The sequence below is a fragment of the Biomphalaria glabrata genome, chromosome 6 (assembly GCF_947242115.1).
Source record: "Biomphalaria glabrata chromosome 6, xgBioGlab47.1, whole genome shotgun sequence".
In the NCBI taxonomy this organism is placed as follows: Eukaryota; Metazoa; Mollusca; class Gastropoda; family Planorbidae; genus Biomphalaria; species Biomphalaria glabrata.
This window is the reverse complement of record NC_074716.1, coordinates 40,764,498-40,781,419: the sequence shown is the minus strand read 5'-3', so window position 1 is coordinate 40,781,419 and position 16,922 is coordinate 40,764,498. Positions and strand designations below refer to the sequence as shown.

At 41.2% G+C, this 16,922-nt stretch overlaps 1 protein-coding gene across 2 annotated transcripts in view; it reads right to left on the bottom strand.

Moving 5' to 3' along the window:
• The window catches only part of LOC106074690 (alcohol dehydrogenase [acceptor]-like), a 28,169-nt gene extending 11,901 nt beyond the window's left edge, over positions 1-16,268 (bottom strand). The window contains exons 1-5 of one of the 2 annotated variants that reach the window (XM_056033323.1): positions 16,052-16,268; positions 13,766-13,974; positions 11,277-11,469; positions 10,919-11,050; positions 476-597 (exon numbers count right to left, since the gene is read on the bottom strand). In XM_056033323.1, coding sequence (XP_055889298.1) covers positions 476-597; positions 10,919-11,050; positions 11,277-11,469; positions 13,766-13,974; positions 16,052-16,187 — 792 coding nt within the window. In that variant the 5' untranslated portion in view covers positions 16,188-16,268. The remainder of the gene's footprint in view (positions 1-475; positions 598-10,918; positions 11,051-11,276; positions 11,470-13,765; positions 13,975-16,051) is intronic. The other variant, XM_056033322.1, reaches the window with a different exon arrangement.
• Positions 16,269-16,922: the final 654 nt, after the last annotated feature.

Sequence of the window (16,922 nt, the reverse complement as noted above, 5' to 3'; positions counted from 1 at the left end):
TTTTTTAGCGGAAGAGTAGCAGGCTAATTGCAATGTACATAACACAGAATATGCATTTTTTAAAGCTTAAAATAACGGCTTTGCCCCGGACCCCACTGGAGGAGCTCACAGCGCTCCCCAGGACTCCCTACCTTTCTCTTAACGGTGTGTACTGTCTTTCCACTAATTATAGGAAGAGAGTATTCTAGGGTAGAAAAAACGTTTGAAAGAATGAAAGATCAGAATGTAATGAAGATTAATTACATATACACACACATTAATATATATTGTGGGTAAAAATTCCCCCACACCGAAAATATATGGCATGCCATTTGTGGGCCGTTTATATAGTAATGCCCGGGCCGATTTTGATACCCAGTCCGCCCCTGTATGTACGTATTTATAATTGCTTAGTAAGTAAATGTTCTATGTACCCGTTTGTATGTACTATGTATTTACTTATGTATGCATGAATTAATTAAAGTACTAAAAATACCTTAACCACGTGAGAGTCAACAGCAACGTGAAGATTATCTCTGTCATTTGCTGCATGGACAAAAGCGTGACTCGTTGACCATCGCTGACCATTCCTAGAATTAACTTGTGAGCGGGAAATGCCTGATCAATACATGCAATGTAATCACAACGATTTGTTAATAAACATCATTCTACATAATCAATGTTATGTAACAAAAACACAAGGTAGAGTTCAAACACCCAAACAGGAAGGACGAATGGTGGCAGCTAGACGGAAAGGATCAGACAGTTTTGGCACGATTTCGTAGGGGACACTGTCCGATAAGAGCTTACTTGGTTAGGATCCCAGAGAATCACGATCCCAGATGTCAACACTTTCTGATAGGAGCCTACTTGGTTAGGATCCCAGAGAATCACAATCTTAGATGTCGACACTGTCCGATAGGAGCTAACTTGGTTAGGATCCCAGAGAATCACGATCCCAGATGTCGGCACTGTCCGATAGGAGCCTACTTGGTTAGGATCCCAGAGAATCACGATTCCAGATGTCGACACTGTCCGATAGGAGCCTACTTGGTTAGGATCCCAGAGAATCACGATCCCAGATGTCGACACTGTCCGATAGGAGCCTACTTGATTAGGATCCCAGAGAATCACGATCCCAGATGTCGACACTGTCCGATAGGAGCCTACTTGGTTAGGATCCCAGAGAATCACGATCCCAGATGTCGACACTGTCCGATAGGAGCCTACTTGGTTAGGATCCCAGACAATCACGATCCCAGATGTCGACACTGTCCGATAGGAGCTTACTTGGTTAGGATCCCAGAGAATCACGATCCCTGATGTCGACACTGTCCGATAGGAGCCTACTTGGTTAGGATCCAAGAGAATCACGATCCCAGATGTCGACACTGTCCGATAGGAGCCTACTTGGTTAGGATCCCAGAGAATCACGATCCCTGATGTCGACACTGTCCGATAGGAGCTTACTTAGTTGGGATCCCAGAGAATCACGATCCCAGATGTCGACACTGTCCGATAGGAGCTTACTTGGTTAGGATCCCAGAGAATCACGATCCCAGATGTCGACACTGTCCGATAGGAGCCTACTTGGTTAGGATCCCAGAGAATCACTATCCCAGATGTCGACACTGTCCGATAGGAGCCTACTTGGTTAGGATCCCAGAGCATCACGATCCCTGATGTCGACACTGTCCGATAGGAGCCTACTTGGTTAGGATCCCAGAGAATCACGATCCCAGATGTCGACACTGTCCGATAGGAGCTTACTTGGTTAGGATCCCAGACAATCACGATCCCAGATGTCGACACTGTCCGATAGGAGCTTACTTGGTTAGGATCCCAGAGCATCACGATCCCTGATGTCGACACTGTCCGATAGGAGCCTACTTGGTTAGGATCCCAGAGAATCACGATCCCAGATGTCGACACTGTCCGATAGGAGCCTACTTGGTTAGGATCCCAGAGAATCACGATCCCTGATGTCGACACTGTCCGATAGGAGCTTACTTGGTTGGGATCCCAGAGAATCACGATCCCAGATGTCGACACTGTCCGATAGGAGCTTACTTGGTTAGGATCCCATAGAATCACGATCCCAGATGTCGACACTGTCCGATAGGAGCCTACTTGGTTAGGATCCCAGAGAATCACTATCCCAGATGTCGACACTGTCCGATAGGAGCCTACTTGGTTAGGATCCCAGAGAATCACGATCCCTGATGTCGACACTGTCCGATAGGAGCCTACTTGGTTAGGATCCCAGAGAATCACGATCCCAGATGTCGACACTGTCCGATAGGAGCCTACTTGGTTAGGATCCCAGAGAATCACGATCCCAGATGTCGACACTGTCCGATAGGAGCCTACTTGGTTAGGATCCCAGAGAATCACGATCCCAGATGTCGACACTGTCCGATAGAAGCCTACTTGATTAGGATCCCAGAGAATCACGATCCCAGATGTCGACATTGTCCGATAGGAGCCTACTTGGTTAGGATCCCAGAGAATCACGATCCCAGATGTCGGCAATGTCCGATAGGAGCCTACTTGGTTAGGATCCCAGAGAATCACGATCCCAGATGTCGACACTGTCCGATAGGAGCTTACTTGGTTAGGATCCCAGAGATTCACGATCCCAGATGTCGACACTGTTCGATAGGAGCCTACTTGGTTAGGATCCCAGAGAATCACGATCCCTGATGTCGACACTGTCCGATAGGAGTTTACTTGATTAGGATCCCAGAGAATCACGATCCCAGATGTCGACACTGTCCGATAGGAGCCTACTTGGTTAGGATCCCAGAGAATCACGATCCCAGATGTCGACACTGTCCGATAGGAGCCTACTTGGTTAGGATCCCAGAGAATCACGATCCCAGATGTCGACACTGTCCGATAGGAGCCTACTTGGTTAGGATCCCAGAGAATCACGATCCCTGATGTCGACACTGTCTGATAGGAGCCTACTTGATTAGGATCCCAGAGAATCACGATCCCTGATGTCGACACTGTCCGATAGGAGCCTACTTGGTTAGGATCCCAGAGAATCACGATCCCAGATGTCGACACTGTCCGGTAGGAGCCTACTTGGTTGGGATCCCAGAGAATCACGATCCCAGATGTCGACACTGTCCGATAGGAGCCTACTTGGTTAGGATCCCAGAGAATCACGATCCCAGATGTCGACACTGTCCGATAGGAGCCTACTTGGTTAGGATCCCAGAGAATCACGATCCCAGATGTCGACACTGTCTGATAGGAGCCTACTTGGTTAGGATCCCAGAGAATCACGATCCCAGATGTCGACACTGTCCGATAGGAGCCTACTTGGTTAGGATCCCAGAGAATCACGATCCCAGATGTCGACACTGTTCGATAGGAACCTACTTGGTTAGGATCCCAGAGAATCACGATCCCTGATGTCGACACTGTCCGATAGGAGCCTACTGATTAGGATCCCAGAGAATCACAATCTTAGATGTCGACACTGTCCGATAGGAGCCTACTTGATTAGGATCCCAGAGAATCACAATCTTAGATGTCGACACTGTCCGATAGGAGCCTACTTGATTAGGATCCCAGAGAATCACGATCCCTGATGTCGACACTGTCTGATAGGAGCCTACTTGATTAGGATCCCAGAGAATCACGATCCCAGATGTCGACACTGTCCGATAGGAGCCTACTTGATTAGGATCCCAGAGAATCACGATCCCAGATGTCGACACTGTCAAAGCAGAGCACTTTCTCTACGACTGCAGGCTGCTCAGAAACACACTCGAAGATACTGCTAGTTTTGGAGCAGATAGAACTGGTGCACGCGGGGGTCTCGTTCTGTACGGAGACAAGCGAACTCAACAGAACACTGCCAGATACCTGGACCTCGATGTAAGGGATTCATCCAAGTAACGAGCCTTAGTGCACGGAGTTTTAAAAATGGATTTGAAAGAGTCTGTCAAGAAATATAAAGTTATAATTTACGGGAAAATTCCTATTTAATGGATATTATGTTTGTCATTAATAATACATTTATCGTAATAGCATTTCGCTTAATAGACTTCAGAAAAATCAACAAGATATACTTTTATCATTATTGACACACGAAGTTTTTTATATCTCTCTCTATATATAATTATCTTCATGGCTCAAGAGTTTGGACAACAAGTAATTGAAAGATCACTCTTTTATTTTTGCAAATCGGACGGACTAGAGTTACCTCGTGTAGTTTTTGAAGCCAAAATAAAAAAAGAGTTGGTGGGGGGGGGGGGGAGGGAGAACAAGTAGTAATTACCCGTCACAAAATTGCAGGGCCGGACTTAACCATTGTGGGGCCCAATGCGAAACGGATTTTGCGTGGCCCTGTTTGGGTAGGGATACGGATAATAAGTGAGCTAATATTAGAAGATATTACGTCATTGTTTATTGTTTATGTTTTATGCGAAAGCAAAGAATCGGACGGAAATAAAAGTTAGTTATATATGTCTACCTTGATAGAGACAGTCTCGTTATTATCATTATTAAATAGTAACGTCTACAGTAATTTATTATTAATCTGTGACAACAGAACATGGTGTCAGTTTTGTTTTCAGATCTTGTGTCAGATCTGGTGTTAGATTAGGTGTCAAATCTAGTGTCACATTGCTTTAAAGTGCTGGTAACAGGTAGATCTCTAGATCTAGTGGTTTCTAAATTGCTAAAAGTAGGCTACATTTTATTTGTGGTGTCTTTAGTTCATGTTGTTAGATCTAGATCTAGACATAGAATCTAGAAACTGTACGAATGATGGAATTATTCGATCCTCCTAAACCGTTGTCACTAGACGGTAATCTATCTGAAAGATGGAAAAAATGGAGACAAAGTTTTGAACTGTTTATGGTCGCCACTAAGACAGGTAAAGCAGCTGGAATTGACAACATACCACCCGAAGTCCTAAAAGAAGGAGGAAGTGAAATAGTTGACCAAATGCACAAACTATTCAACAAAATTTGGTTAACAGAAACACCTCCGGGTGAGTGGAAAAAGGGCTTGCTAATTAAAATACCAAAGAGTGGAGATCTATCACAATGTGAGAAATGGCGAGGCATCACTTTGCTGTCAGTACCAAGCAAGATTTTTAGCAGAATCCTACTAAACAGAATAAAGGGAGCATGTGATGAACACCTAAGGGAAGAACAGGCCGGATTCAGAAAAGGGAGATCTTGTGCTGACCAAATAGCTACACTCAGGATAATTGTAGAACAATGTGTCGAATGGCAATCTCCTCTCTATGCAACTTTTGTTGACTTTGAAAAAGCTTTTGATAGTGTCGACAGAGAATCTATCTGGACAGTAATGAGACATTATGGGATCCCCAATAAAATAATAACCATAATCAAGAACCTTTATGATGGTTTCACCTGCCAAGTAACCCACTGTGGCAAGCTGTCAGAGGAATTTCCAGTCACAACAGGAGTCAAACAGGGATGTCTTCTTTCACCACTCCTGTTCCTTCTAGTACTGGATTGGGTCACAAAAGAAGCCTACTCTAACGCAGGGAAAGGAATCCAATGGACTCTCACACAAAAGCTGGAAGATCTGGAATTCGCTGATGACATAGCCCTATTATCACACAGACTACAGGATATGCAAGAAAAGGTCACAGCTTTAAGCGAAGTAGGAAAAAGAGTAGGCCTCAAAATAAACCACCAAAAAACTAAAGTACTTAAAGTAAACAATAAACAAAGTGGAGACATAGTATTGGATTCTCAGACAATAGACCAAGTAGAAAATTTTATATACCTTGGGAGTGTAGTCAGTATATCAGGTGGAACAGATGAAGACATTAAACGCCGTATAAATCTAGCACGTCAGACATTTACACAGCTAAAACCAACCTGGAAATCTCCTTACATCTCAAACAAGACTAAACTAAGAATCTTTAATTCTAATGTCAAGGCTGTCCTACTGTATGGTTCTGAAACATGGAGAACAACTGAAGCCACAACAAAAAAAAAAAAAAAAAAAAAAATACAGACCTTCATCAACAGATGCCTGAGAAATATCCTAAAAATACACTGGTATGACAAAGTAGAAAACACCAAACTGTGGGAGATGAGTGGACAGAAAAATATAGAAGTGCAGATCTTAGAGAGGAAGTGGAGATGGATTGGTCACACCCTTAGAAAAGATACCAGCAACAGAGCTAGGCAGGCCATAGAGTGGAACCCCCAGGGAACAAGACGCAGAGGAAGACCAAAAAGAACATGGCGACGCAGTGTACTTGAAGAAGCAGAGAAGACCGGGAAGAGCTGGGACACCATCAAAAAGCTAGCAAGAGACCGTGGAGAGTGGCGTGTTTATGTCGAGGCCCTATGTTCCATGAGGAACTCAAAGGAATGATGATGATGATGATGATGGTCGCCACTGAAAAAAATACGAAGCCCGAGCCAGTGAAGAAAGCTTTATTGTTACACCTGATCGGTGAACCCGCTCGAGACATCTACAATACTTTTCAAGTATGTGAAGATGAGACTGTAGACAAACTCATTGAAAGGTTTCAGAATTATTTTTTGCCAAAGTCCAACACTGTGTATGACAGATTTAAATTCTTTTCAAGAAAGCAGAAAGACGGAGAAACGTTTGAACAGTATTATACTGAGTTAAAGAATTTGGCAAAAGAATGCAAGTTTGACAACCTTCGAGATGAACTCATCAGAGATCGATTGGTATGTGGTATACAGTCGGATCGAGTGAGAGAGAGACTTCTGAGAGATGTAGACTTAACTTTAGAGAAAGCAGCAAGCATAATTCGTGCTGACGAGCATACCCAGAACCAAATGATAGATATGAAAGGACTACATGTGGATGCTGCTAATAAATTAAAGAAGACAGAAGATAGAAAGCCAGTCAAAACCTCACAGGGAAATATGGCAAAGAATCATGTCACAAGTTTCATTAGAGATTGCAGATCTTGTGGTGGATCTCACAGAAAATACAATTGCCCAGCATTCGGACAGACATGCCGAAAATGTAAAAAAAGAAATCATTTTGCTGTAAAATGTCGTTCAAAACACTTCAAGGCTGTTGATTTACTGGAAGATGAAAGTCAACAAGCCAAGTAAATGAGTTGTGGTTTGAGGCAATTGGTACAGACAACAATGTCAAAGTGTGGATGGTTGATGTCAATATTATGGGAAAAATAGTCAAAATGAAGATTGACACAGGAGCACAAGCTAATGTGATATCAGAGTCAACGTGGAACAATTTAGAAACTGATACTCAGTTAAAGAATTCAAATACTACCCTACGAGCATTGGGGGATGAAGCATTAGAAATGAAGGGAGTTGCATAGGTCACATTTAAAGTCGGCGATGTAGAAGTTAAAGATGATCTGTACGTGATCAAAAAAAGTATAAATCCTATACTAGGACTGAAGACATCAATTGCTTTAAAACTAATTGAGGCAAAGAGAAATGTCGAAGTACACGATGTCAAGCAACAAAATGAAGTTCCACGAGTGTTGATGAAAAAATATAATCAAGTATTCGAAGGACTCGGTACATACAAAATGAAATATCACATTAAACTGACGTCAGATGCAAAACCAGTTATTCAATGTGCTCGCAGAGTTGCACCATCACTCTATGAAGAATTAAAAAGAAAACTCACACAAATGCAACAAGATGGAGTGATCACAGAAGTTGATGAACCAACAGAATGGGTTCATAACTTGGTTATAGCAAAGAAGAAAGATAATTCTTTGAGGTTGTGTTTAGATCCCCGAGAACTGAACAAATATATAATGAGAGAACATTTCACTATACCAACATTTGATCAAATCAATAGTTCACTGGGAGTAGCAAAAGTGTTTAGTATACTTGATCAAAAGGATGCATATTGGCAAGTTGAGTTGGATGAACCAAGCTCTTATTTATGTACATTCAATACTCCGTTTGGAAGATACAGATTCTTGAGAATGCCTTTTGGTATATTCTCAGCTAGTGAAGTATTACAGAAACGTGCTTATCAAGTATTCGGAGACATACCAGGTGTACATATCATGTCAGATGACATGCTGATTGCAGCAAAAGATGAAAAAGAACATGATCAAATTTTTGAAAATGTTCTGAAGAGAGCTAGAAAGAACAATGTAAAGTTCAACAAGAACAAGATACAATATAAACTTTCTGGTGTTAATTATCTCGGAAGACAAATTGGAGCAGATGGTATTCGTCCAGATCCAGCTAAAATCAAAGCAATAATGGAGATGCCAGCACCAACAGATCGAACAGGAATTCAAAGACTGCTAGGGCTGTTGAACTTTCTGTCAAGTTTCATTCCAAACATGTCAACAATTACCAGTCCATTGCGTGAATTGCTAAAGAAAGATGTATTGTGGCAGTGGAATGCAGAGCAAGAAAATGCTTTCCAACTAATAAAGAAAACACTTAGTGAAGCTCCAGTTCTGCAATTGTTTAACCCTGAAAAGCCAGTTACTATTCAGTGTGACGCTTCTTCTAAAGGGTTGGGAGCATGTTTAATGCAAGAAGACAAACCAGTTGCGTATACGTCAAGATCATTGACAGAAACAGAGTGCAGATATGCACAAATAGAAAAGGAAATGTTAGCTATAGTGTTTGCAGCTGAACATTTTCACCATTATATTTTTGGAAGAACTGTGACTGTACAATCAGATCACAAACCTTTGCAAACTATTGTGACTAAGCCTTTACATAAGATTTCACCAAGACTTCAGTTGATGATGTTAAGACTGTTGAGATATCAATTAACAGTAACTTACACTCCAGGTTCAAAAATGCAAATAGCTGATACGTTATCGCGTGCGTACATCAATGGTCAAGAACAATCAAATTCAAATGATGACATGGTTATGAGAATTCATAGCGCAACAGCACAGTTTCCGGGAAGTGATCAGAAAATTATTGAAATTAGAAGGAAAACTGAATCTGATGCTAAATTAAAACTTGTAATGAATTATGTCAGAGAAGGTTGGCCAAAGATAAAAAGTTCATGAAACAGTGAAAGTGTATTGGTCATTTAAAGACATTATTCATGAAGAGAATGGAATATTGTTTTTTGAGAACAGAATTATAATTCCTTCAAGTATGAGAAATGAAATTCTCGACAAGTTGCACATAGGTCATTTTGGTCTTGAGAAAACCAGATCCAAGGCAAAACAGAGTGTGTTTTGGCCAGGATTGTCCAAAGATATTTTTTGGACAATAATGAAGTGCGCAACATGTGCAACGTTCAAAAGAAATAATGTGAAGGAAAAATTGCTACCTCATGCTGTACCAGACAGACCATGGAAAAAGATTGCGACAGATTTGTTTGAATGGCGAAACAATGACTATTTGCTTGTTGTGGACTATTTCTCTAAATACCCTGAAATAAAACGACTGGAGAACAAAACAGCAGAATGTGTTATCAGGGCAATGAAAGGTATTTTTGCTAGACATGGCATACCAGAAGAAATAGTGAGCGACAATATGCCATTCAATAGCTATCAATATAGAGAGTTTGCTTCTGAATGGGGTTTCAAGATAACAACATCAAGTCCCAGATACGTTCAATCAAATGGACAAAGTGAGGTGTATGTTGGTATCGTAAAGCAGATATTCAACAAAGCATACAATAGTGGGAAAGATCCATATCTCGCTATGCTCGAGTATAGAAATACTCCGATAAGCGGACTGCTTTATTCGCCATCACAACTGCTGATAAGTAGAAGACTCAGGGACATCATTCCAACTGATCCCAAACTATTGAAACCATCGGTAGCTGAAAATGCAGAGACATTACTCAACGAACGACAGAGGAAAAGCAAAGCGAAATACGATTCAAAAGCCAGGTTACCTAAAGACTACTCTGTCGGGGAGAAGGTGAGAGTTCGTCTAGGACAAACATGGCAGAAAGCAGTCGTCATTAAGAAACATCCATCACCCAGATCTTACATCATTAAGACAAATGATGGAAAAACATACAGACGAAATCAACGGTTTTTAAACAAGAGCTACGAAGAAGACATCTCTGGGTACTATGACACAGACGAAGACAATGAACAGCAAACTGTTAGAACAAAAGAAACAGACAATTATAAACCAACATCTAGAGAACTTGCTGTGCCGGTCAAGACAACCAGAAGTGGTCGAGTTATCAAAATTCTTTAAAAGGAAGGATGTGATTATAGCTTCAAAAGGAAGGATGTGCTAATATTAGAAGATATTACGTCATTGTTTATTGTTTATGTTTTATGCGAAAGCAAAGAATCGGACGGAAATAAAAGTTAGTTATATATGTCTACCTTGATAAAGACAGTCTCGTTATTATCATTATTAAATAGTAACGTCTACAGTAATTTATTATTAATCTGTGACTACAGAACAATAAGTAAAAATTAAGAGTTTGTATTAGAAAATAAATTCGTCTTTGCATTTTATTCATTCTTTGGTACTTACAGAATTACTTAACGAGCCTTGCGTGTAGCGAAGTCCTACAGTATATCATCAGAATTCTGTTTCCTACATAGATCACGGATATTGCATAATGCCGTTTTTTTTTTTATCGAACGTACGATTGTCGTTTTCCATATTGAATGACACCCCAAAATGACAATTTTCGTGTATACATTTCAGGAGATTTGTATGTTTTCAAAAGATTTTAATAATTTTCGGAGATTTCCAGGACTTTTTCGTATATTTTGCAATTTCAGAAGATTTTCAGGAGCTCCTGGTAAATCAGGAGGCCATGGAAAATCTGTTTAAGTTATAAAATGGTTTAATTTAATAATTTATACACTTAAAATTAGCGCGAGTCCTATGAAAGTGCGGGCCCTGCAAAATAGCGGCGTATGCTACGCCGCGGTCATCTAGTAGTAATTGAAATGGAGTCCTGTGGAGAACTTTGTTTGTTATACCATTTATCTAAAGTGGATTACCTTCTTGAATTCTGCCATTGTAATCTTCATTGTATGGGTAGCCAATAGTTTCCCCCGCCTCTATCAGCTTCTCGACGATTGGTTGACTGTCAATGTAGTTTACTGTGACCTGTCCATCACGTCCGTGGTAATCTGAAAATAAACAGTTGGTCACTGAAGCATTCTACAGCAAGGATACAATACTCAAAATTTCAGCGTGTACAGTTCTCTCCCTTTCATCTATATAAAGTTATACTTTTTACCCTGTGAGAGGCCAGAAAGGAGAATCAGAGGCGCACTCAATAATACTCAATGAACTTTTTGAGAAATTATAATAACACTAACATTAAGTGAAAATATTAAAATTAATATTTCTTACCTGAATCCTTGAGATTTGAGATCTGAATGTGTTCCGACTTTTGAAAGTACGGCAGGACGTGTCTGTAATCCCACTGGTCAGTTCCCAGGTATTGGGCCCACCTGTCGTAGTCGTGTCTGGAACCTCGGACATACTGCATGGCGTTTATGTTGCCCGTGCCTCCCAAAACTTTGCCTCTCGGCCAGTAAGATCTCTATATATATATAATTTCACAATTAGAGAAAACAACGGGATAAATATATCATACAGATTTGATGGTGGTCTATTTAACCCGAGGCGGCTTAAAGCAAAATCAAAAACAAATGCAGCAGTAATCAGAGACTTGCTATTTGCTGACGACTGTGCCCTAAATGCCTGCTCTGAAAACGATCTGCAGAGCATCGTCAGTGACTTCTCAAGAGCGTGCTCAGACTTTGGCCTTACCATCAATACGAACAAGACTGAAGTCTTTTATCTACCTGCTCCAGGGAAAGCCTACTCGGATCCAAGCATCACTATAAATGGACAGGATATAAACGCAGTGGACAAATTCACATATCTTGGCAGCACACTCTCCAGAAATGGAAAAATCGATAGTGAAATCGACCTGCGTATCGCCAAGGCCAGTGCATCCTATGGCAGAATGTCTGGAACAGACGTGGTATCACCACAAACACAAAGCTAGGGGTCTATAGAGCCGTCATCCTCCCTACATTGCTCTATGCCTCAGAAACATGGACAGTGTACAGTAAACATGCAAAGAAACTAAACCACTTCAGCATGACATGTCTGAGAAAAATACTAAATGTCAAATGGCAAGACAAAATACCAGATACAGAAGTCCTTAGAAGAGCGTGTCTGCAAAAGCATCCACACAATCCTGATGCAGTCCCAGCTGCGATGGGCAGGTCACGTCTACAGAATGGAAGACCACCGCATCCCTAAACGACTCTTGTATGACCAACTAAGCGAAGGAAAGCGCTCGCAAGGTGGTCAAAGAAAGCGCTTCAGGGACACCCTCAAAGCTTCTCTGAAGGCGTTCAGCATAGACCCAGCCACCTGGGAGACAGAGGCACATGACAGAGCATCATGGCGTCGCGCTGTGAAAACTGGCGCACAGGTTGCTGAGGAAAAAAGAACAGCGCTGGCAGAAGAAAAACGCCAGAAAGAAAAGCAAGGCAAACGACACTAGCTTCAGCTGGAATAACTTGCACAGTGTGCGGCCGAACTTTCGGGGCTCACATAGGTCTCATCAGTCACATGAGGAGGCATAAAACCCCAGTGCAAAGCCCTCAGCTCCCTGGATGACAAAGTGGTCATCATCGAACCACGATGGACTAACTATATATATATATATATATATATATATTTATATACATGTTGACTTGTCAGGTATCAGACATTACATCAGAAGTGAAGATCTTTACGCCATGGTTCAAATCACATACAGGGAATGGCGGTGGGGTCGAACCATCGAAATGACAGTCTTGAGAGTATAACACGACAAAGCCAACACCCGCGATCATGGATACTTTACATATGCAAGTTTTGTCCTTTGCTATGACCCTGTGGAGGTGAGGCTTGTCAATTAGTCATAAGAAACAAAAACATGCAAAATATCAGAATAAAAAGAGGCTTATCTAAGGGGAATAACTCTACAGTTACGGTCACATAACTGTAAGATTTTCCATATGAGACAAAATTATTTAATTACAACCATTTAATAACTAGTTGGTAATTTTTTTTTTTGATTCATGTTTTGTTAGAAACAATACCTAGTTGTGCGAAATTTCAATTTGATCCAAGAATAGAAAGTGGGAGAAATAATGTGTGCATGTTTTGTACCAGACAGACAAACAGACAGACTGAGTTGTGTTATGGCACAATTGGGAATTTGTTATTTGTTTCCTAGAAAGGGAATGTTTCTGACTTAGAGACCATGACGTGACTAGTAAAAAAAAAAAAAAGAACTGCATTTTATGAAGAATAGCGAAATGTAAACACAATACTTCTGAAGGCTTTAGAGAGAGGAACTTTTATGAGATGTAGCTTGACGACATTCGACAGTTCCCTTCGTTATTATTAAACTTGTTGCTCGACATTCGCTATCAGCGTCTATTAACTTCTATTGTTGGCTTTTCGCCTGTTCTATTGGATTTCGTTATTTGAGAGTTACCTCCGTTTGATTTACATACACAGGCCATAGTGCTGAAGCGTCTAACAGTTGCTATAAGCTTTTAATTTAACAAAAAGCGTTGGTCTGAAGTTGGTTAGCTTAAACTAGTCAAAATGAATAAAGATACCAGACTGAACTCATCTCTCGACAAAACTTGTACTAAAGAAGTAATTACCAAAATACGGCATACGGTCCATATCACCTGCCATCGGGGCCCCCAAACATAAGGCCCGTAACAAATGTATCGAATATTTCTATGGCCCCCATGGTAAAATAAAGTTGGGTTCCAACGACTGGCACTGAGTGAAACTATTGAACAAATCGATGAACTTACTCCATTGCGCAATTGTTTCATGGTCTCACTTGAAGCTTCCGAGTAATACTCCCAATCCAGGGGAGTCCTCCATATTAAGCCAGCCAAAAGTGGTATATTGATCAATGTATTCCCGGTGTCGTCTGGTCCAGCTTCCAGCAGCAGCACTGTTACATCTGGATCTTCTGACAGACGACCAGCAAGCACACATCCGGCTGTACCGCCACCGACTAGTTTAGAAAGTAACAGAATTAAATGAATACAATTAAGTAAAACATTTAAATACTTTCTTTAGCAGAAGAAAAAAAAACAAAGGGGAGGGGGAAGGTATATTGGAAGACTTAATGTGTAAACAATACATTTTCATTGCATCATACGTTTTGGGTATTACGACTACTGGCTACTGGCGTTTAGCAAGGAGATGTCGCGGTTAAATGTAGCAGACGATCTGTAGCTAATGTAAGAGTACAATGCTGGTATGTAAATATTAGGAAGATACTCTTGAAACAAAAAAGTGGTTTCAAGCACAGAAACTGATGACGCAAAAGTTTAAAGAAGCTACATGACACTTGTTTGTTAAAGATGAATTCTAGCGCTAGAAGAAAAGAAGATACACTTTTAGCCCCTGTCGTTAGCGTTTATAAAATTGTGTAACTGCTTGAACTCGCAGCTCTAGCATTGAAAATAAATCCTCCCATTACTTGTGTTGACTGTTGAAGGGTAATGTCTTATCCCCATGGGTCCATTTTTTTCTTAATATTTCACTTGTATCCTGGGTGTCCAGTGGCATGGACTCTCTAGTATGACTTTCTTACTAATTGACCAATCAGCTAGTTCTTTGTTTAGCACCTCATTTCACACGTGATCAGTTTCTGGTGTTAGAATGAACCTTAATTCTTAATTATAGGGATACATTTGGTATTAATTATCCAAACCAAAAGAAGGCTTTAGCTGTGTAGTGGGAGGGGGTGCAGGGTTCAACACTCAAGTATTCCTGGCAATAGTTAAGGACAGAGAGAGAGAGGGGTGCAGGGTTCAACACTCAAGTATACCTGGCAATAGCTAAGGACAGAGAGAGAGGGGGGTGCAGGGTTCAACACTCAAGTATACTTGGCAATAGCTAAGGACAGAGAGAGAGGGGGGTGCAGGGTTCAACACTCAAGTATACTTGGCAATAGCTAAGGACAGAGAGAGAGGGGGGTGCAGGGTTCAACACTCAAGTATACCTGGCACTAGCTAAGGACAGAGAGGGAGGGGGTGCAGGGTTCAACACTCAAGTATACCTGGCACTAGTTAAGGACAGAGAGGGAGGTGGTGCAGGGTTCAACACTCAAGTATACCTGGCACTAGTTAAGGACAGAGAGAGAGGGGGGTGCAGGGTTCAACACTCAAGTATACTTGGCAATAGCTAAGGACAGAGAGAGAGGGGGGTGCAGGGTTCAACACTCAAGTATACCTGGCACTAGCTAAGGACAGAGAGGGAGGGGGTGCAGGGTTCAACACTCAAGTATACCTGGCACTAGCTAAGGACAGAGAGGGAGGGGGTGCAGGGTTCAACACTCAAGTATACCTGGCACTAGCTAAGGACAGAGAGGGAGGGGGTGCAGGGTTCAACACTCAAGTATACCTGGCACTAGCTAAGGACAGAGAGGGAGGGGGTGCAGGGTTCAACACTCAAGTATACCTGGCACTAGCTAAGGACAGAGAGGGAGGGGGTGCAGGGTTCAACACTCAGGTATACCTGGCACTAGCTAAGGACAGAGAGGGAGGGGGTGCAGGGTTCAACACTCAAGTATACCTGGCACTAGCTAAGGACAGAGAGGGAGGGGGTGCAGGGTTCAACACTCAAGTATACCTGGCACTAGCTAAGGACAGAGAGGCAATGTATTGCTGGACACATTACACCAATGTTAAGTGACTTACACATGGACGAATGTTTACATAAACTGTTCCGTCACTAAGTATGAATCAGTCCGTTATTACTGTGTTCGTTAATTTTGTGTGGTTTCACCACACCCTCGTTATATCCAAAAGTAATTAAAATGTAGAAGACTGCTTCTGAAAGAAACGAGAGTTTCAAAAGTTTTATTGGGAAGAATGTTCTGTCTGGTGTAGCGCCGAATCCAAACTCGGTCTTACAACTATCTTCTGTCTGGATAAAAACTGTCGCGTCATCAGTTTTTGTGGTATCAAGTTCTTCTAGTTTCAAGGTTATCTTTAAAATAAATACTAGAAATACCCTTGCAAAAATATACACATCACAGTTATTCCTGGTTAGTACTTTTAATTTAATCTTTTAAATCTTACCAATAATATAATCGTATGTCCCATTAAGTTTGACAGTTGATTGAAGAATATTTGAGTTCACTCCACGATCGACCAGGAATACTTTGACTAAAACGGCTACAAGTATCACACAGAAGAGGGCTAGAAACGAAGCCATTCCCAGAAGATAAACAAGGGTACACAACTCGATTATTTGCGTTCGCGGTGCCTGACTTTCAGTTGGCAACTTGACCTCGTTTTACAACGAGACCCAAACGATCAACTTTATTTCCTTTTTTTTTTTTTTTTACAAGACTACTTTTACAGAGGCTCTCGGGCTATTGAAATTGGACACCAGAGTGAAATGAGAAAAAGATTTGCTAGTGTTACTTTTTTTTAAACACTTAGATTGGAACTCGTCGATGCTAATTATGCCTTTAGTCACTGGGGTTCAGTTTAGGACAGCAGTAAATATTTAGCGGCAGTCTGCTCTCTGCATGTTGTTTACATCCGTAGACTGATTCGGTATTAATACAACTCTGTCACATCCTGTTAATCCTGTAATTCAAAATCTTCACAGGTACCCCATCTCTAGACCCCCCCCCCAACCCCGCTGGGAAGCCCAGTACTTAACAACTTCCAACACGATTGTTATGATAAATGTATTTGCTTTCCTTGCAGATTATTGAGTAGATCACATTCTTCCAACACAGGGGCTTATCTTAAATTGACTGAGATCAGTAGTGACAATAAATTGTCAACATTAAAAGCTTGTTCATAGACCTTTTGTCATACATCTTTTTAAAAAAGAATTAAAAAGGGCAGTTACTCGATAAATTTTATACTTTAACAATGCCAAGGACGCTCTATTAAAAATTCCTTGTTGCCAACTAAATACTATTCATTATTTTCC